The sequence below is a fragment of the Bombina bombina genome, chromosome 5, assembly GCF_027579735.1.
Source record: "Bombina bombina isolate aBomBom1 chromosome 5, aBomBom1.pri, whole genome shotgun sequence".
Classification (NCBI taxonomy): Eukaryota; Metazoa; Chordata; class Amphibia; order Anura; family Bombinatoridae; genus Bombina; species Bombina bombina.
In genome coordinates, this window is record NC_069503.1 from 907,432,740 (window position 1) to 907,455,533 (window position 22,794).

The 22,794-nt window shown below is 35.9% G+C and overlaps 1 protein-coding gene across 1 annotated transcript in view; it reads left to right on the top strand.

Moving 5' to 3' along the window:
- The first annotated feature begins 527 nt into the window (after positions 1 to 527).
- The window catches only part of RAB2A (RAB2A, member RAS oncogene family), a 424,400-nt gene continuing 402,133 nt past the window's right edge, over positions 528 to 22,794 (top strand). Inside the window, exon 1 of the mRNA XM_053715067.1 lies at positions 528 to 659. Coding sequence (XP_053571042.1) covers positions 614 to 659 — 46 coding nt within the window. The 5' untranslated portion in view covers positions 528 to 613. The remainder of the gene's footprint in view (positions 660 to 22,794) is intronic.

Below are 22,794 nucleotides of genomic sequence, written 5' to 3' on the forward strand. Positions count from 1 at the left end.
TGTGAGCCATGGAAAGGATAAGGGTGGAGTCAGGACATGTCAAGGGTGTGGCAAGGTGGGAGCTGAGGGAGAAATGGTGGGCATGATCCCAGCTGTAGAGAGCATACGAACACCCCTAAGAAGCAGATAAAGCAAGTCATTGTTAACCCACAACACATGTGTACACTATTTATGTAATATGACAAGGTTTTCTCTGTAAAATACTTTTTATGTTATCGCTCATATTGTAACACCTAGTGTAATTTTTGCAATAATACAATATTGTTGAACAGGCAAGATAGTTACAGAAGCGTGTTAACGTGACGTGGAAACCACAAATAACAAAGCTAAACTAGCTCTGAGGAGTCACACCCCACACGTCAGCAACCAAACCAAAGGGTAGAAAGAGTGACTGGACAATAGACAAGAATGCGCACTAGCTCGACTCTCATTGCCCTGTTTATGTTAGCTTGTCAATAAAGTTTATTGAGTAAAAAAATGAGAACCCGTACAATGCTGAAGAGGAAAAGTAAGCGCGCTCTAGTATTCTTGAGTGCGGCGTCGGGAGCGAGTGCGTGTTTGCGTCACTGCGGCGGAGGAGTGGTGACGAAAAAGAAGCAGATTTCCGAAGGCCATGGCGTACGCTTACCTCTTCAAATACATTATCATCGGAGACACCGGTAAGAATCAGTAAGCGCTTTAGCAGTTTGTGTTATGCGCTTTACACCTTAGGTTTTTGCAGTTTGCTGTGATCCTGGCAGAGGGGCATCGTTTCCCTGTGTCTCTTCTGGGTTAGTGCGGGCGGGGTTGCCCGGTCCTCTCATTTCCGCAGTGCTGGAGCCGGTGACGTGGTGGGTGCGAGTGGCACCCGGGCCCGGTGTGTTTTGGCTGACATACGTTGCATTGTAGCTGATGATGTTTATGTTGATCAAGCATTGGATGACAGACTTCTGATGCTGGTGTACATTGTTGTGGTTCATTACCATCAGCAGAAGCCTGTGATATCCTATTGCTATGAAATAAACCTGTCAAATAATTTATCTTTGTGTAACGTTTAATGTACTATTAAACAAGTTTGAATAAGTACTTTGCCAGTATTTAACATTTATTATAATATAATGTGGAGCTATCCCTTGGGTTTTTAAAATTGCTGTAGTTTTATTGTCTTTTCTAATATATTAACATAAATAACAATAAATGCACATAAATGAATTACATCTCTAAATAGAAACATATTTGCAATATATATATATATGTATTGGCAAAAATGCTTCTAGTAAAAGTTACCACTGTTGTAGAGTTATCGTATTTCTCTGCACTGCATGTGAAGCCTAGCAAGATATTCCCTGTGCACCATTATTTTAAATACTGCAGCTGCTCAGAACATTAGTGGGGCTTGTAATCATGTCAGTAATTAAATTGAGTCATTACCAGATGGTACAAGCACCTTAGGATCTCTGAGCAAGTGTTGTGTTCAAAATGCTGGTGCTCGGTTCATACTTAAAGGGACACTGAACCCAAATTTTTTCTTTTGTAATTCAGAAAGAGCATGCAACTTTCTAATTTACTCCTATTATCAATTTTTCTTCGTTCTCTTGCTATCATTATTTGAAAAAGAAGGCATCTAAGCTTTTTTTTTTTTGGTTTCAGTACTCTGGACAGCACTTTTTTATTGGTGGATGAATTTATCCACCAATCAGCAAGGACAACCCAGGTTGTTCACCAAAAATGGGCCGGCATCTAAACTTACATTCTTGCATTTCAAATAAAGATACCAAGAGAATGAAGAAAATTTGATAATATGAGTAAATTAGAAAGTTGATTAAAATTTCATGCTCAATCTAAATCACGAAAGAAAAATTTTGGGTACAGTGTCCCTTTAAATGCTGTTTTAAAACAGCTATAACTTTTACTAGAAGCATTTTTGCTAATGTATATTACAAAAATGCTTCTATTCAAAACTGAAATGTATCCATGTAGATTCCAATTTTGGCTGGAATGTCCCTTTTAAATGTGTGAATATTCATTTTAACTTCAAAGTATTTAGGTTTTAGAAGCATAATTTAGCCTTTTAAGGGTTGCATTAAAAGGACATTGAAGTCTGGATGTAATCGTACTTGGACTTATTAATTATGCAGGGAGAAATGCTTTTCCTATAATTTCTCAATTTTTTTTTTTTTTTTTTTTTTATTGCCCCAGGGAGGTTAGAGTGCATCCTGCAGTATCAAAAACAAACTACAACGTTCTCCACAATGATTGCTTGTAGAGTTTAGGGGCTTATTGTCCCCCCCCCATTTACCATAAATGGAGAACATAATCAAAACAGAGGCTTGAGTTGGTATATCCTTATAATGCTAAACAATGCAACATTTGCTTACAAATACCATTTTTAAATGCAAAACATTTGTTGCATGCTCACTCTTTTGCAATACACTTCTTTATTAATTAAAGTAATCCTGTATAAACAAAGACTAATGTATTTTTAAAGTTGCATAAAACACTTTGAGATTATAATGTAAAATGTGTATGCTTAGTAAAAAAAATGCATTATACTGTATGTTCAATGTTTTGTTACAATTTCAGGGGGGGGGGGGTACACATCTAAAAATGGAGTGTTTGCAATTCTGAGAACTAAGTGCACAAACCTAACTTTGCCACATATTTCCTTTCTTTGCCACAGCAGAAGGTGGTATGATGTTGTAATATGTGCTGCTTACAAAATTAGTGACTATCTTAGTCTATTACAAAGAAGTCTCACATCTCCTTTAATAAAGTGGTGAAACATTTTATGCAGCGCTATACAAGGTATGCTAAGCAGAATGAATCATTTTCTACACTACACGTCTTGTAACTACTTAATTGATTTCTCATTAAACATGTAATTACAAGACATTTATGTTGTCTTGCTATAGAATAATATCAGACAAGTATCATTTTACAATTTTTTGTTTGCTGTAATTGTTTTTCCATAGGCAAACTCTAACAACTATTTGCCTTATTTAGAGGAGGCGATCTTGGCTTGTTGCTGGAGTAGACAAGACTGACAATCATTATATTTATAAAAACTGCATTGTTTTGCATCTTATCTGATATCTGCTTCCAATCTCTTCCACTTATGGACTAATATGTGGCAACAGCCTTGCCTTGAGAAGTCTACAGTGTGTGTATTTTCAGTTTGTAGACTGAGAAAACTATTTTGAAATGCTTTATCTGTTGATACTATGTTTGCACATTACTTACTACATTGAATGTATATGAGTTGTATTTTCCCCACCACTTGCCTTTTGGAGGCAATCCAAAGTTGTTACTCCTGGAAATAAGGCTTACCTCTTGTCATTTTGATAGCAAAATGTGCATTGTTTTGCAGTATGTTATCTCAGCCCATCTACTGATACCAGTTAGGTACAGATATGTGGCATGGCTAGGCTTGTGCATTTTCTGTTCTCAGAACTGGAAACCCCTAAGTGTTCAGTTTTAAATGTCATGAAAATGGAGGAAATAATTAAAGGCAGGGGTCGACAAATTTGTTTAAAATTTAGGAGCCAGTAAGAATATTTAGGAGCCAGATAGTGGTAACAGTATACAGAAACATAGAGAATAACCCAAAAAGTTAGGAGCCAGAGGTAAAATTCTAGGAGCCAGTGGCTACCTGGCTCCTGGGTTTTTCGAGCCCTGATTAAAGGGATAGTCTAGTCAAAATTAAACTTGCATGATTCAGATAGAGCATGCAATTTTAAGCAACTTTCTAGTTTTACTCCTATTCTCATTTTTTTTCTTTAAATCTTGCTGTCCTTTTTTTTTTCTGAAAAAGCAAAAATGTAAGCTTAGGAGCTGGTCCATTTTTGGTTCAGAACCCTGGTTGGTGCTTGCTGATACATTTAGCCACTTATCGGCAAGCACTACACCGATGCTGAACACAAAAATGGACCCGCTCTATCTGAATCAGTTTAATTTTGACTAAACTATCCTTTTAATGAAAGTATAGTGCAAATTCCACCCCCCCCAACATATTAAGCGGTTCTGTGGACACAGTTCTGTAAGTAAAAAAAAAAAAAAAAGCGTCAAACTTTATTGCTTACCTGTTGCCTGGTGACTTAAATTATATAATCTTTTCAGCGCTGCTTTAAACCCACAATTCATTCTTTATTAAAATAATAGTAAGACAGTAAATTGTTTAGAATTGTAAAATAAAACTTTACTGTGCTTTTTTCTGACATAACAGGATGTTGACTTTTGCAGTATGTGTGATTGTTTTGCTGATGCAGGTGATATGACACCTTACGATAACTTCACTTTCAAGCCATTTCGTTTTATGACAACGCATTGGGTTTAAACCATCAGGTACCCATTCAAAATGCATTTTTTTTTACAAATGCAAGTTACCTTTGGAAGGACGTGTATATGTATGGTGTTTTTAATTTTTTTTTTTTTAAGGTGGGGAAAAAAAAGCTTCTTGGCAGATGGCCTTGTCTGATTAACAAAATAAATAAGTTAGGGTTTTTTTCCTCTCAAAATCAGTACCCACCATGGAAGTGACTAAACACAGGTTTACATTTTAAAGAGCTATGAAACACAATTTTTTTTTCCTTTCATGATTCAGATAGAGCATGAAGTTTTAAGCAACTTTCTACTTCTATTATCAAATTTTCTTCTTTTGGTATCTTTATTTGAAAAGGCAGGAATGTAAGCTTAGGCTCCGGCACATTTTTGGTTCAGAACCTGGGTAGCGCTTGTTGATTGGTGTCCTCATTTAGCCAGCAAGTGCTACTTGGTATTCTTGAAGGCTACCTCTTCCAGAATGCATTTTACAGTTTTGCACAGCTAGAGTATATTAGCTCAGGTGTGCAAGGTATATAACATTACACACACATACGTGGAGTTACTTATAATTGGCCACTGATTGGCTAAAATGCAAGTCTGTCAAAATAACTGAAATAAGGAGTCAGTCTGCAGAGGCTTAGATACAAGGTAATAGAGGTAAAATGTATATTAATATAAAAGTTAGTTATGCAAAACTGAAGAACAATAATAATTCTGGAGTAGATTCCCTTTTATAGTGGGGGGGCTTTAGACTGCTTTTTAAATGTAGCACATCGAATATTTCATAATATTTAATATTAATAATAATACTTTATGGTGACATTATTATTATTATTATTATTATTATTATTATTATTATTATTATTATTATTAGGTTTTTGAGTGCCAACAGGTTCGCTGAATTGATAATTATGTAAGGATTAACAAATCCACTGCTATAAAGAATATGCACAGATACTGATCTAAAAATCCATTATAAAACCTTATAAAAATTTGCTTAGAAGCTCCCAGTCTAGCTCTGTTGATGAGGTTAGGCTAGGACACCCAGTGAAAGGGGAAAAGAGGAGCAGACACCACCCCATTCCCTGTATATAAAAAGACAGGAGCGAGCAGTAGTCTGTATACATCTGACACTGTGTGGGGCTTGGTTAGGATTCTGAAAATCATCACAATGTTATTTTAAAAAAAATAAATAAGCAAAACTATACATTGTTACACAAACACTCCCGGATGGGCTATATAAATCTTCAAAACATTTATGCAAAGAAACATCTATTATATAATTTCATGTTTTAATGACTTTGAAATTTATATAACCTTTACTTTCTCTGAAACAAACTGACTTGCATGTTTGATGAACATTTAAAGGGACAGTCAAGTTAAAAAAAAAACTTACATGTTTCAAATAGGGCATGTAATTTTAAACAACTTTCCAATTTACTTTCATCACCAGTTTTGCTTTGTTCTATTGGTATTCTTAGTTTAAAACTAAACCTAGGAGGTTAATATGCTCATTTCTTAGACCTTGAAGGCTGCCTCTAATCTAAATGCATTTTGATAGTTTTTCACCACTAGAGGGCATTAGTTCATGTGTTTCATATAGATAACATTGAGCTCATGCACGTGAATTTACCATGGAGACAGCTCTGATTGGCTAAAATTTAAGTCTGTCAAAAGAACTGAAATAAGGGGGCAGTCTGCTGAGGCTTAGATACAAGGTATTTACAGAGGTAAAACGTGTATAATTATGCACAACAGGGGAATTAATAAAGTGTCAGTAAACGTTAAAAATAATGTTATATAATTCTGCACATAGTGCAGAATTATATAACATTATATTAGCCAAACATTATAAAACATAATATACCCTATTCATTTTTTAAAAAAAAAATGCTTTTTTACAGACCCACTCTCTGCACTCTGCTGAGCGGGTCTGTTATATTTACTCAGCGCATCGGGGCCGCTGTATAGTCACAGTCCAGCCCGACTGCGCCATAAGACTAAGTGCAGCTCGCTCCTGCTCTGTTTGACAGCCTCTGTCAGCTTCCCTATGTTTACTCTTCAACAAAGGCTACTGAGATAATGAAGCATAATTGATAATGCAAGTCACCTGGATTTTTTTTTTTTTATAAACTCACTCTAAATCTTTATTTGAATAGTTAATTCCTTTAAAGGGGCAGTTAAGTGAAAATTAAACTTAAAGGGATAGTCTAGTCAAAATTAAACTCGCGATTCAGAGCATGCAATTTTAAGCAACTTTCTAATTTACTCCCTATTATCAATTTTTCTTCGTTCTATTGGTATCTTTATTTGAATGTAAGCTTAGCAGCCAGCTCATTTTTGGTTCAGCACCTGGGTAGTGCTTGCTGATTGGTGGCTACATTTAGATACATCAGAAAGCACTACCCAGGTGCTGAACCAAAAATGGTCCGGCTCCTATGCTTACATTACTTCTTTTTCAAATACAGATACAAAGAGAACGAAGAAAAATGTATAATAGGAGTAAATTAGAAAAATGCTTAAAATTTCATGCTCTATCTGAATCATTCAAGTTTAATTTTGACTAGACTATTCCTTTTAAAGGGATAGGAAAGTCAAAATTAAACTTGCATTATTCATATAGAGCATGTCCTTTTAAGATACTTTTAAATTTAACTTCGATTTTCAAATGTGCTTAGTTCTCTTGACATCCCTTGTTGAAATTAAATTTGCACATATGCTACACTAGTGGGAGCTAGCTGCTGATTGGTGAACACAGTTGTCTTTTGTGGTTGGCTAACTAGATGTGTTCAGCTAGCTGCCAGTAGCACTATGTTACTTCAGCAAAGGATAACAAGATAATGAAGCAAATTTTATAATAGAAGTAAATTTGAAAGTTGTTTAAAATTATGTTCCAAATCATGTAAAAGAAAATTGTGACATTTCCTGTCCCTTTAAATGGATTGGATAGCACATGAAATTTGAAACAACTTCCCAATTTATGTCTTGATTTTCTCATCTTTTGTTAAAGCGGCACTAAATACATCTTATAAGTATTGTGTAAGTAAGTTACCTCTAGTCATGGGTGCTGCCATGTTGAAATCTAACTTTCATTACATTTCAGTGCTGACCTGTATGCACATGTGCAGCTCCTGTCCTTCAGATACTTGTAGTGTAACTCTGACTTCATAATGGCAGCACTCATGATTAGAGGGAGGTGCATGGGGTGTGTTAAGTGTCCCTTTAAAGAGTGAGCCCAGGTAAGATCAGGAGTGTGCATTTGTCTTTAGCCACCTGCCAGCAGAGTTTGTATCAATGCTTATAGCAATGTTTTATACATAGTTGCAAACACTGCTGTTGTAGAATTCTAAATACACGCGCACTCTCCTAAGTGCCTGTCAGCTTACCAAGCTACGTCTTAACAAAGGATACCAAATGAACAAAGTCAATTTGATAATGGAAGTTATATATACTTCCAAACAAAGAAATCCAGCGAACTCGGGCTTCAAACAAGGGGTTAGTTTATTGAAAATCTCTAATTCAATAAATTCCAACACAGTGAAAAACAAAAACACTTTAAATGAGGGTGGTAAAATGGAAAAAATAAACATAAAAAGAGCTAGTAATTGCGCTGTGACCTTAGGCTACCAGTCGGTCTTACGCGTTTCGGCTGGAAAGTTTAGCCTTAATCATAGACCTCAAAGTGTAGCCTGTGTTATGCCTTAAGAACTATTCAAGTGATAACTAAGGATAAACAGCTGGGGTCACAGTGCAATTAATCAATATTAACAGGCTAATTATCAGACGGTCTATTTCATGTTAAAGAACAGTATGTTAGAACATTTTTCTACAATTAGATTTGACACACTGAAAAATTGACAAAAAGTTATATTCCAACGTTTACAAATAGAAATGAAGTACACTCTCCTGTTAGAAATAATTATACATACTGGAAAATGTAAACTGTCTTTTTCAACCCTTATAATTAGTCGCTCTCTAGAATATCTTGAAAACTAGAGTAATCAAACAGGGTAACATTAGTAACGAGGAATGCACAACCCATATGTTTTAGTTTGATCAGTAGATATATTATTAAAGAGTAGTGTGGAATCTATGTTTTTAAATCTGAAGAATAAATGAATGAGGTAAGAGTAACTTCAATGATATAGGATACAGAGTCATAGGTAAACTAAGATATTACCTTATTATAAACAGAAACTCTTAATTGAAATACCTTTCTAAGCGATTCTATAATTCACCATCATTGTATGTAACCTTTATAAGAGTATTACATTTTACCTACATAGGTGTATATCTATACCTCAATTAGTTAATATCCTTCACTGAAACTTTTTCATCATTATATGCTACTTCCAAAAGTTAATGATATCCCCAGCTATATTAAAGCCTTTGGGACGTCTAGTCTGGAGTGTAAAGATCCAGTATGCTTCTTTATATAAGAGTCGTTGCATTCTGTCACCCCCTCTTGGATTTGGAAAGATTATTTCTATCACTTGCCATTTGAAGCTATTGACTGACTTGTTATGCTCATATATGAAATGATGCACCAAGTTAGACACATCCCTTTCTTTATCAATATTGTTTAGGTGCTCTGTAATGCGTGTGCGTGCCTCACGAGAGGAGCACCCCACATATTGCATTTTGCAGAGTGTACACTCCACAAGGTAAATGACATAACTTGTTCGGCAATTAGTGCATGAGTCCGATAAGAATACCCTTTGTGTACTTCTAGACTGAAATTTATCCGTTACTATTGTATGACTGCAGGCTATACAATTGGGAAAAGTGACATTTATAATGCCCTTTTACCTGTAACCAACTACTTCCTGTTGTTAGAGGCTTTTTTATCATGCTAGGGGCTACTAAATTCCCAATTGTACGTCCCTTTTTAGAAATATAATTAAGACCTTCCCTGGTTAGGTCTCTAAGACTATCCTCCCCTGTTAAGACAGGGAGGTGTTTGTTAATAATGTCACAAATTGCTTTGAATTGTGGACTGTAGGTTGTAATAAAGTTTGGTTTATGTACATTAAACCTATTTTTAGACCCATAACTGCTCTTTTGTAGCATTTCCCTTCTATCCAATCTATCCACTTCTATAAAGGCCCTATTTATAACTTTCTTTTTGTAGCCTCTTTCTAGAAGTTGCTGTCTCAATGTATCTGACTCTAAGTAAAAATCTTGATCTTTGGTACAATTACGTTTCAGTCTTGTAAATTGGCCCTTAGCCACCCCAAAACCTGTATGTTTCGGGTGGCATGAGCGTGCATGCAGAATGGTGTTTGAGGCAATTGGTTTCCTATATAACGTTGTTGTAATTTTCTGTGTGGACAGATCTCCCATAAGGTAAACATCAAGATAAGCTATTTTACTTTTGTCTAATGTGTAGGTAAATTGTAAATTGACCTGGTTATTATTTAGATATTGAATGAATCTCTCCATTTCCTCTACAGATCCCAACCACACAAACAAAAGATCATCAATGTACCTTTTATATGATCTTATATGATGTTTGTAGGGGTTAGTATCTCCAAAGACGTGGGACCGCTCCCACCAGCCCATGAATAGGTTAGCATAGGCCGGGGCAAATTTAGCGCCCATGGCTGTCCCACGTCTTTGGAGATAAAAAGAATTGTCAAATTTGAAATAGTTATGAACCAGTAAGAATTCCAAACATGTTAGAATATACTCTTTTAAGCTGGTATCATAATTACTATAGTGATCAAGAGAAAATCTAATTGCTTTCAATCCTAAGTGATGTGGTATACAAGAATACAGTCCAACAACATCTACTGTTAGCCATGAGCATTCATTGCTCCATATGAGCTTTTCTAAGCCAGTCAGCAGATGTGTAGTGTCCCTGAGGAAGGAGGGAAGCTGTTGGATGATGGGCTGCAAAAGAGACTCCAACCAACCTGACATACTCTCAAACAGAGATCCTTTCCCAGATATTATGGGTCTTCCCTTCACCTCCTCCAAGGATTTATGTACCTTGGGGAGGTGATGGAAGATGGGAATGACAGGTGTTTTTACATATAGATAATCAAAGGTATTTTGGTCGATAATTCCCCCCTGCAGTCCACCGTCCAACAGATCAAGAAATTGTAACTTGAAAACATTAGTAGGATCACCAGAAAGGGGTAGGTAAACTTCTGGATCCTTTATCTGCCTTTCGGCTTCCCTTATATAATCTGCTTTATTTAATTCCACAATGCTACCCCCCTTATCTGCTGATCTTATAACTTTATCATTTCTTTTAGTTAAAGACTCAATGGCCAACTTTTGGCCTTTCGTTAGATTAGGGGTGGTTGCATTGTGGCATTTGGATAGGGATATCAAATCCTCTTCTACTCTTTTATGGAAAGCTTCCAGGAAAGGTTCTCTATCCCTAGTTGGGTAGAATATAGACCTTGGTTTGAAACCAATATGTTCCGCTTTTAGGAAGTCACTCTGAATACTTGATTCATAATTTAAATCATGGAGGGAAAAATAGTCACATGCTTCCTTAAAATCTACAATATTAATTATAGGTTCTATGTTGTTAATTTCCCTCCATATTTCATGATCTCTTAAGCTATCAGGAGATGTCTCTGGGGATGCCTTGCCCCAGAAGAATTTCCTGAGAGAAAATATATATATATATATATATATATATATATATATATATATATATATATATATATTTCTTTGTAAGGGATGTGACGCTTAGCCATCAAGTATGGAAGAAGGCTGTGTTGCATATTAATATTCCTCCTAGTATATTTTTACCACACAGTAAAAATCTTTATGGTTGGTCTGCTGGTAGCTATATCTTTCAAGTGATAGCAACCATGTAATATATTGCTTCCTGCCATGCACAGTGGGTATTAATATAGTTTTTCATAGTCTAGGAATCAACTGTCTAGCTCAGCTAACCATAAGCTACATAAGTTTTATTTATATTTACACTTAATCTTGGGAAGTTTGTTGAGCAGATATATCAAAGGGGATCTCATGTGCTTGGTTTTTTTGTGTGTGTGTGAATATCTTGCCAATGTGGCTTCAGTATTGGGCAATCCTACCAGATGTGGGCAAGGGTTCCCGCTTGGCCACATCACTCCAGCAGTTGGAGTCTACATGCCGGTATATCTTAGCTAACCTTATAGGGCATAGGTACCATCTGCCGCCTTTTATCTAAATGCATTTTGACAGTATTTCACCGCTAGAGGGCGTTAGTTCATGTGTGTCATATACATAACATTGAGCTCACGCATGTGGAGTTACCTAGGAGTCAGCACTGATTGGCTGAAATGAACTGAAAAAGGGGTGCAGTTTGCAGAGGTAAAAGGTGTATTATGACTGTTGGTTATGCAGAAATTGGTAATGTGACAAATCAAGCCTTCTCAGCGTCACAATAGAGGGGTGTGGGCATGAAGGGGTTAATGGCACACAGCTCTGGTTCCCTTATCCTTGCAACTCTGCAAAAGGACCTTTAAAAGGGATACCACATTAGCCCCCAGATCTTGTCCACACTGCTCTAACAATTTCCCTGCTGCCACCACCATAACTTTTTAAATTAAAGGGGAGTTTTGGGGAACCCCTAAAAACTCACACTATTTATTACTTAGGTAACATGCCTTTAACCTTGTCTCAACAGGAGTGTGAATTCGGATATTAGAGCCCAAAAGACAGAATGAGATTTTCTATGCGTTTTAATAACAAAAATATCAATACAGGTTACACAGTGCAAAATTATAAAGACATTCAAAATAACATACAAATGCAAAGCTACAGTTCTTTAAAAAGAAAATGGGCTATGGAAATAATTACACACAATATCTAACTTCTTACCAAGTTCCTTTAGATATGTGGAGAGAGGCCATTCCAGATGTTTAGTGGTTTGGTCCCAAGGGCAGTTCTGACTAAAAAGTCTCTCTTGCATACTTGAACCAATTTTTCTTTGTCTTGTCAAAGACAACGCCCGGGTTATAATTTACAATGAATGCAACCAATGAAAGAAGTCTTAGCTCCCACTATTGGCCTCCAAGGGGAGGAGCGTTCTGCATTCCTACACACAGTTACACTACTAAGGAGGGGGGTTTCAGCTTACAGCTTTTCTGAAAGCAGTTTTCACACACACAGGAAAAAGCAATTCACAGTAACCTTTTCCAAGCTGAGAACACAATACCACCTCTGCGGGGTAGCCAATCCAGGTATCAACTACTCCACATGATTGTATCATGACGGGTAATAAATGGATTATCCTTTTAAACAACAAAAATTCTGGTGTTGACTGTCCTTTTTAACTCCTTAAGGACCAGACCATTTTTCAATTTCTTACCCTTAAAGGGACAGTAAACCTCAAAAATAATGTTATATAATTCTGCACATAGTGCAGAATTCTATAACATTATATTAGCCTTATCTTTATAAAACCTAATATTCCCTTTGATTTTTTAAAAAAATAACTGTTTTTCAGACCCGCTCTTCTGAGCGGGTCTGTTTTTATAACACAGCGCATCGGGCCAGCTGTCTAGTCACAGCCCGGCCCGACCGTGCCATTATACTCGGTGCAGCTCGCTCCTGCTGTCAGACAGAGCAGGAGCGAGCTGCACTGAGTATAATGGCTATTTTTATATTTCTGCAGTGTTTGTGTTTAGCTGTAATTTTCCTCTTACTCCTTTACTGTACCCCCACATATTATACCGTTTTTCTTACCATTAAATGGACTTTCTAAAGATACAATTATTTTCATCATATCGTATAATTTACTATTACATTTTTTTTTTATATATATAAAATATGATGGAAAAAACAACCACTTTTTCTAACTTTGACCCCCAAAATCTGTTACATCTACAACCACTAAAAAACACCCATGCTAAATAGTTTCTAAATTTTGTCCTGAGTTTAGAAATACCCAATGTTTACATGTTCTTTGCTTTTTTTTGCAAGTTATAGGGCAATAAGTACAAGTAGCTCTTTGCTATTTCCAAACCATTTTTTTTTTTTTTTAAATTAGCGATGGTTACATTGTAACACTGATATGTCAGGAATCCCTGACTATCCCTTGACATGTATATTGTCAGTATATACTAGGGTTATAATTAAATTTATTTATATTCTTTAAAACAACCTCCATTTTAAAATGTATATACGTAACAATTGACTAATACTTATTCCTAAATTGTTTAGATTAGTTAAAATTTATATACACATTGAAATATATTAAGTAGAGATTAGCTTTGAATTAACTATGCACACTTATTCCGTTACAATATTCCATACAACAGATCATAAAAAAATATACATTTTTAAAATTAACTTTACTCACAATACCTTTAAAATTAACTTTACTCACAATAATTGCCTTAAATACCACAATAAAACCCCTGCGTATGGACCGTTAACTTAACAATGCTTAGTAAGACAATAATTTAACATCCAATTGGTATGCCAATTTATCTGAGCTAAAATAACCTCTTATTTAGCTACAATAAGGCAAATGCTCTCTATCTATCAATACAAATTTCTTTGTAAACATTAATATGTAATACCAGTATACTTGCTACAATCTAACTGAAGCTTTAGAATATCTTTTGATTTAAAATATTAATTATACAGTTGCTTATTCTTTGCCAGATCACCAGTTTGAGAATTCAGTTAATATCCAAATGTCTATCGTCATATGTTTTAAGGGAATTATGCTCATTTGTAAGATAATTAATCTTGATAGTCTCTTATCCACAAAGAGTGTCCCAACGTATTTCTCTTACAGAAAACTGTGTTCACACACTGATCTCTCTATAAGCAAAAATGGCAGCAAGCAGGATTGCAACAGTTACCATGAAAACATTTTCAGCCAAGTTTTTTTTTCTGAGACAAAACTCCTCATGATTTCTTAATCATTCGATAGATTTGGATACACCCTCTTCTTTGGCTACTGGGAGATGCCATGTTTAACAGCCAAATGCTTTTTGGTTGTAATACTAGATTTAGGCCATCGGGGAAGCAGGCAAAGACCGTTTGATTTTCAACACTATGTAGTAAATATATATTATCAAATGCCTAATTTTATATACTTTTAATCGCCTACTTTTAATAATTATTATATGTTCCATATATGGTCCGTTTTTAATATAATTTATTTGGAGTATTTCAAGATTAAACATGAATATACTCCACTCATATCTTAAAAATGCATTTAAAAATCATATTTTCTATGAAAAGATTTAAAAGGATTAAAATACCTTCATCATGGACTCCATTACTTTCTCAGTTATCTTACTATCACATACATACCTTGAGATCAGCAATCGGATGTAGTTTCATATAATTATATCTATATTGGATTACTATCCCATATAAATATTTAATATCTGTATATCTCTTGCTGAGTGTATACAACATATATTATTTAAAGCACCAATTATATGTGTACTTATTAGATACCTGAAAAATATAAGAATGTTATCCATTTTGAAACAAGTTGATTAAACAATTTACATTGATTATATAGCTACTTATTAAGTTCAGCAAATACTTCTCTGTTACTGCGAGGCATTTCTTCTTATATCCACAAATATACATTTTTATGCAATACTGAGGTATACCAAGGAAAATTAAACATGTTGTACTTTTAAAATGAATTTCAAAGTTACAATTCAAAACGTGTATCTAGTTTTCAAAGGAAATCCAGTGAGCCATTGTGTTAAATTATCACGTGTCTGTTAGCTCATATTATCTTGAAATTCTGTTAGCTTATCTGAAAATAGTGCAGAATTTCTTCTCTAACACCCCAGGATGCGTATTGAGAATCTTCAAGGGGCTGTTTGTGAATTAACATTTGATTGACAAGTAAGTGTTAATTACTATCTTTCTGAGCTTTAGCCAGTTCCAAAGAGGTCATCGGGCAGCATGTCACCGCCATCTTAAGTACTGCCAGAAAGTCTGCCAGTATAAAAATAAAGTTTTTATTTTTGTGTGTATATATGATCATGAAACCAAAACCAGGCCCTGAGTCTGCATGAAGGTGTGGCCCTCATTCCAGCTCAGCTGGTGGGAAGCAGATTAAAATGATTCCAAAATATTTTGGCAGATTCTGTCTAAAATCAATGGATTCAGAGTATTGTCTCTCAAGGGTATCGAATAGGATTCAGAGTAAGACCTCCTGTGAGAAGGTTGTGTGTTTTTTTTTTTTTTTTTTTTTTTTTTCTTCTCACGCATCCCAATAAATCCAGTGAAGGCTCAGGTTTTTCGTAAGTGTTTCAGATCTAGAGTTTTCAGGGGTAATTATACCAGTTCTATTTCAGGAACAGGGTCTGGGGTTTTATTCAAATCTATTCATTATCCCAAAGAAAGAAATTTCATTCAGGCCAGTTCTGGATCTGAAAATTTTGAATCCTATTGTAAGAGTGCCAACTTTCAAAATGGTGATTATAAGGACTATTTTGCCTTTTGTTCAGCAAGGTCATTATGTCCACGATAGACTTACAGGATGCATATATTTTATATTCCGATTCATCCAGACCACTATCAGTTTCTGAGATTCTCTTTTCTAGACAAGCATTACCAATTTGTCGCTCTTCCATTTGGCCTAGCGACAGCTCCAATAATTTTTTCAAAGGTTCTCGGTGCCCTACTCTCTGTAATCAGAGAACAGGGTATTGCGGTGTTTCCTTATTTGGACGATATCTTGGTACTTGCTCAGTCTTTACATTCTGCCAAATCTTGCACGAATCAACTAGTATTTCTTCAAAGACATAGATCAATTTACCAAAGAGTTCCTTGATTCCTCAGACAAGGGTCACCTTTTTAGGTTTCCAGATAGAGATCATGGACACTGAATCTAACAGTTGAGACGAATAAAATTTGGTTTTAGTTTGTCTGAACCTTCAGTCTCAATCATCATTCCCTTCAGTGGCTATGTGCATGAAGGTTTTAGGCCTCATGACTGCAGCGTCGGGTGCGATTCCTTTTGCTCGTTTTTCATATGAGACCTCTTCAGCTTTGTTGAATGCTGAATCAGTAGTGCAGGGATTATACAAAGATATCACGATTAATATCCTTAAATCCCAATGTTCGGTTCTCTCTGACTTGGTGGTTAGATCACCCTCGTATAGTTCAGGGGGCCTCATTTGTTCATCCAACCTGGACTGTGATCACAACAGATGTGCAAGCCTTTCAGGTTGGGGAGCTGTCTGGAGATCTGTCAGCACATGGGGTTTGGAAACCTCAAGAGGCGAGGTTACCAATATATATTTTAGAAATCCGTGCTATTCAGGGCTTTTCAGGTTTGGCCTCTACTGAAGAGAGAACCGTTCATTTGTTTCCAGACAGACAATATCACAACGGTGGCATATGTCAATCATCAGGATGGCACTCACAGTCCCCTAGCTATGAGAGCAGTATCTCGGAAACTTTCTTGGGCGGAATACAGCTCTTGTCTAATTTCTGCGGTACATATCCCAGGTGTAGACAATTGGGAAGTGGATTTTCTCAGCCGTCAGACTTTACATCCGGGGGAGTGGTCTCTCTATCCAGATGTGTTTTTCAGATTGTTCAGATGTGGGGTATTCCAGAAATAGATCTGATGGCTTCCCAGGTACAGGGATCCTCGGGCGGAGTCGGTGGATGCGTTAGCAGTTACTTGGTTTTTCCAACCTGCTTATATCTTCCCATCTCTAGTTCTTCTTCCTAGAGTGATCTCCAAGATCATCATGGAACAATCGTTTGTTTTTGGTAGCTCCAGCATGGCCTCACAGGTTTTGGTATGCAGATCTTTTCCGGATGTCCAGTTGCCAACCTTGGCCACTTCCTTTAAGAGCAGACTTTGTCTCAAGATCCGTTTTTCCATCAGGATCTCAAATCGTTAATTTGAAGGTATGGAAATTGAACGCCTAGTGCTTAGTCATAGAGGTTTCTCTGACTCTGTGATTAATTCTATGTTACAGGCTTGTAAATCTGTTTCTAGGAAGATTTATTATCGAGTTTGGAAGACTTTTATATTTCATGGTGTTCTCATAAATTCTTCTGGCTTTCTTTTAGAATTGCTAGATTATTTTTTTTCGTCAGGATGGTTTGGATAAGGGTTGTCTGCAAGTTACTTGTAGGGACAAATCTCTGCTCTTTCTGTTTTTGTTTCAAAGAAAGATTGCTAAGCTTCCTGATATTCACTGTTTTGTACAGGCTTTGGTCCGTATCATTAAATAAATTTCTCCTCTTTGGAGTCTTAATTTGGTTTTGAAGGCTTTACAGGCTCCTCCTTTTTTGAGCCTATGTATTCCTTGGACATTAAACCACTTTCTTGGAAAGTGTTGTCCCTTTTGGCTATCTCTTCTGCTAGAAAAGTTTCTGAATTATCTGCGCTTTTTTGTGAGTCTCCTTTTCTGATTTTCCTTCAGGATAAAGTCAGTTTTGCAGACTTAATTTAAATTTCTACCTAAGATTGTGAATTCTAACATTAATAGGGAAATTGTTGTCCCCTCTTTGTATCCCAATCCTAAGAATTATTTGGAGAGATTCTTACATTCTCTGGATGTTTTAAGAGCTCTGAAATATTACCGTATGTGGAAGCCACTAAGATTTCAGGAAGACTTCTAGTCTATTTGTAGTCTTTTCTGGTTCTAGGAAAGGTAAGAGTGTATGCCATTTCCTTGGCATCTTGGTTGTAAGCTTTTGATTCCTAAGGCTTATTTGGGGTCGGGTCAGGCCCCGCCTCAGATTCACAGCTCATTCTACTGGTTCAGTCTACACTCGTGGTCTTTTAAAAATGAAGCTTCAGTTGATCAGATTTGCAAAGCAGCAATTTTTTTCAGGCATCTGTTTCAGTTTGTTTCCTCTGCTTATGTTTTAAGTTTTTTTTAATTTATGAGAAACTTATTTTTTGGGGTGTGGATTTAATATTTTCAGCAGAAAATGACTATTTTTATCCCTCCCTCTCTAGTGACTCTTCTGTGGAGTTCCACATCTTGGGTATTACTATCCCATATGTCACTAGCTCATGAACTCTTGCCAATTACATGAAAGAAAACATAATTTATGCAAGAACTTAACTAATAAATTAATTTTTCATATTGGCAAGAGTCCATAAGACCCACCCTTTTTATGGTGGTTATGATTTTTTTTGTATAAAATAAAATTATATTTCCAGTTCCTTTTTTGATGCTTTTTTATTCCTTTCTTTATCACCCCACTACTTTGCTATTGGTTAAACTGAATTGTGGGTGTGGTGAGGGGTGTATTTAAATGCATTTTGAGGTTTGGGAAACCTTGCCCCTCCTGGTAGGATTGTATATCCCATACGTCACTAGCTCATGGACTCTTGCCAATATAAAAGAAATTAATTTATTAGGTAAGTTCTTACATAAATTATGTTTTTAGCTATACGAACCCCTAATTATTTTAAGGAGGTGCGTTGTAGTTCAAGCTTATTGTCTAGCGGTATCTGGTGTAATTCTTGCTCAGATAGAAGCTCATACTTGGAAATTTGATAATTCGCTATATCTTTTTCTAACAAACGTGCTTGCAAGGATGTTTGAGGAGTAGTTAGTGAGTAAAAGATCATCAGTGTAGAGCTCAATTTTGTGTTTTGTCTGTCCTATATTAATTCCCTGGATAGCTTTGTTTAGTCTGATATTGGCAGCTAGGGCTTCCATGGCCAAAACAAACAAACGAGGGGAGAGCGGGCATCCCTGTCGTGTACCACTATGAATTGTAAAGGTGTCAGAGAGGGAGTCGTTTATATAGTGCAACAATTGCAAGACTAAAACCAAATTTGAGCAGTGTACTACAGAGGACGTGCCGATCGAGCCTATTGAATGCTTTTTATTAAAGCTTTGATTTTTACTTTACTATCCTTTTAATAGGGCAGACCACTTTATCTAGAGCCATAGGTAAGATTTTAAAGGAAGCGAAAAGCATGTTAAAGGGACAGTCTGATCAAAAATAAACTTTCATGATTCAGACAGGGCATGCAATTTTTTTTTTTTTATACTTTTTATTTATAAACCAAAACAATTTACATAGATCAAATGTCATACATTTACTATCTTGTGCAGAAAAAATAAGGGCTAAGATACAAGGTCATTGAAACACAGTATATCTAAATTTAAGCAAAATTAAGATAATTTTCACATAGCATATAAATTTGAAGCTTTATTAATTATACTTCATCATTCTTATATATTTATCCTTGAAAATATCTAGAACCTAAATATAGTTGATGCGGGCCAGAAATACTACGATTATTATTCATCTAGATCAACCAAAAGAAATAGGCACATAAAATACAGAGACTATGCGGCAATAAAATAAAAAAGTGACCTTGCATTAGTTTAAATAATTCTGTGTCTAATCTATTTAGCCTCAATAACTAAAAATAAGTTAGTTAGCATTCATAGTGTGGTTATATCTTATGTAATTATCTATGAAAGAGTGTCTTGGGGTTTTATTTATTTTTCCAATCCCACCCCGTTCCCCCCCCCACGTGTGTGAGAAAAAAAAAAAAACTCTTAAGGAGAAGTTCTTGTCTACCAGTTCCCTAGCAAGACTATTTCTGTGTTTTGAAAAGGAAAAATTATATGATTTATTTCTGTGGGAGAAAATATTTTTAGAAAGATTGCCCAGTTATCGAAAAATCTTTTAACATCTTGTTCATTGTCAATGTTTGTGTCTCTTTGTTCTAATATGCACTGTTTTTTTAAACAGTTTTTCACTTCAGAAAGAGAGGGAATTGACCGGGTCTTCCATTTTTTGCAAATTAGATATCTTGTGGCTAGTATGGTAGAAATTACAACCTTTTCATTGTTTTGTTTACCAGGTTCTTCCCTTAGGCCAAATACTATCTGGAATAATGTTAGAGAGGGGGGTTATTTTTAGTACGTTTTTTAACCAGTATTCTATTTTGAGCCATAGAGACCTGACTTTTGGGCAATGCCATATCATATGCAAGAAGTTGGCTGCGAGATATGAGCATTTGGGACATTTACTAAAATTTACATTAGCGCACTTGTAGCCTTTCTCGGGGGTAAAATATGCCCTGTGAAGAAATTTAACATGGGCTTCTCTCCATGTAGCCGAAAGTGTATTTTGGGTGATCTTTTTAAATGAGAGTTGGAGAGTTTTTACTTCTATATTACTCGAAGCAGTTAGTATATTCCAGTTTGCAGTCAATTGCGTTAGAACAGGTACACCTTTGTTTGTACCTAAGAAATGGTAGCAGGGTGTAATAGACATACGGCCATTTCTAGTTAGTATTAACCAGTCTTCCAGTTTACCTATATTCCAGTTCCAGCCTTTTACTTTAACTAGTTCAAGCGCAAGGTGCCTAAGTTGCAGATATGCAAAGAAATCTTTATTTGGCAGGCCAAATTCTGTGTTTAATTCTTGAAATGATTTAATACAATGTCTTTCTTCATCTATTATTTGATGAACCTTAGTCAAACCAGTATATTGCCATCTCTTAAAAACACCAGAAAGAATGCCTGCCTGAAAATTAGGATTCCCTAGTATCGGCAGGTATGGAGAGGCTTTGCTATTTATTGAGAGAAGCTTTGTTATTTTTTGCCAAGCTTTAAGCGGGTTATAAATTGTTTTAAGTTTTTTTATTTCTGTTGGGATTTCTTTTAAGTCAAGATGGATCAGTGCGGGTAGCCAGTATGGATGACAGACGTTGGATTCTAAATCATTGTTTAGGATATAATTGTTACAAGAGATCCAGTCTGTGACAATACGTGCAAGAAAAGAAAGGTTATATAACCATAAATCCGGCAGGGCCAATCCTCCGGATTCTCTTGGTACTGAGAGTTTCCTGAGAGATATTTTTGCTCTTTTCCCCTGCCATAAAAATTCTACGAGTGCACTGTTAATTGATCGGATGTCTTTCCCTAACAGTAATAAAGATGTGTTTTGGAGGATATAAAGTAGTTTCGGAAGCAGGGCCATTTTAAATAAGGCTATTCGGCCAGATAGTGATATTGGCAAATTATGCCAGTTCTTGAGTTTTTCTTTAATTACTTTCAAGACTGGGGGAATATTAAGTTTGTAGAGATCCTCGGTGTTAAGCGGGATATATATCCCTAAATATTTGAAAGAATCTGTAACCTGTTGTAATGGTATATTTGTAACCGAGTTCTCAGTATTTCTAATCCAGAATATTTCAGATTTCGTGTAGTTAACTTTGTATCCCGAAAAGGAGCCAAAATAATCCATTATACAAAAGAGTTTTGGGATGTTTAGTTTCGTATTTGTCATATAAACAAGGAGATCGTCTGCATAGAGCCCAATTTTAATTTCATGATTATGAATTCTAATACCATCGATGGATTGTCTTATTTTAATTGCCAGAGGTTCAATAGCAATATTGAAGAGAAGCGGGGAAAGAGGGCAGCCTTGACGCGTCCCTCTGCCTATAGGGATAGAGGGGGAGAGATTGTTGTTAATTACCAGTCTTGTAGCAGATAAGGTGTAGAGATTCACTATGAAATCCATAAATTTACCCTTAATACCGAAATGTTTAAGTGAAGAATATATGTGCTCATGAGTAATTGAATCAAATGCCTTCTCTGCATCAATAGAAATAATGGCAAGATCTTGTATGCCCTCATCCCCGCTGCTCACATCGGACATCGCCTTATAATATTCTGTCACAACTAATACCTCCCTGATTTTAGCGGCAGAGTTTCTATTTAGAAACCCTGATTGATCTGGGTGGATAATTTTTGCAATGGCCCCTTGTAATCTAGCCGCCAATACTGCTGTTAAAATTTTATAATCCACGTTAAGAAGGGCTATGGGTCTGTATGATTCTTTGCAAGCTGGGTCTTTATCACTTTTAAGTATTAATGTTGTATAGGACTGCGAAAAAGCAAGAGGAGTAGGTTTGCCCTCAATAAAGAAGCTGTTAAAAAGAGTACGAATATGTGGAGTGACTTCACTAAGCAGTATTTTATAAAATTCACTGGGGAGGCCATCAGGACCAGGTGCTTTGTTTGGCGACAGTTTAGATATTACTTTCTCAATCTCTTCTGCCGTAATAGGGGCATTGAGACTGTTAGTAACTTCTGGGGCCAATATGGGATATTCAATATCGCTCCAAAACTCAGCAGATTTATTTGCCTCAGTGGCTTTAGGCGTATACAGATCTTTAAAATATTCGTAAAGTAGCATCAGAATATCCTCTGGTTTGGTAACATGTTCCCCTTTATGCAGCAATTTGTCTATGTTTGATTGTTTTTTTTCATTTTTAATTAATTTAGCCAATATTCTGCCTGATTTGTTGCCATACCTATACATTCTGGTTTGAATTTTCAATTCTTTTTGTGTTTCTTGAGATAGTACAAAGACATCTCTTTCATTTTTCGCTCGCAGATATTTTGCCCAGTTGGCAGGAGTCCTATCAGATAAATATTGATTATAAGAATTCAGCAGAAATTTATAAGATTCCTTTTCCCTTTGCCTGAGTTTTTTTAATAGCATAGCGCCATAAGCAATAATTTCCCCCCTCATTACAGCTTT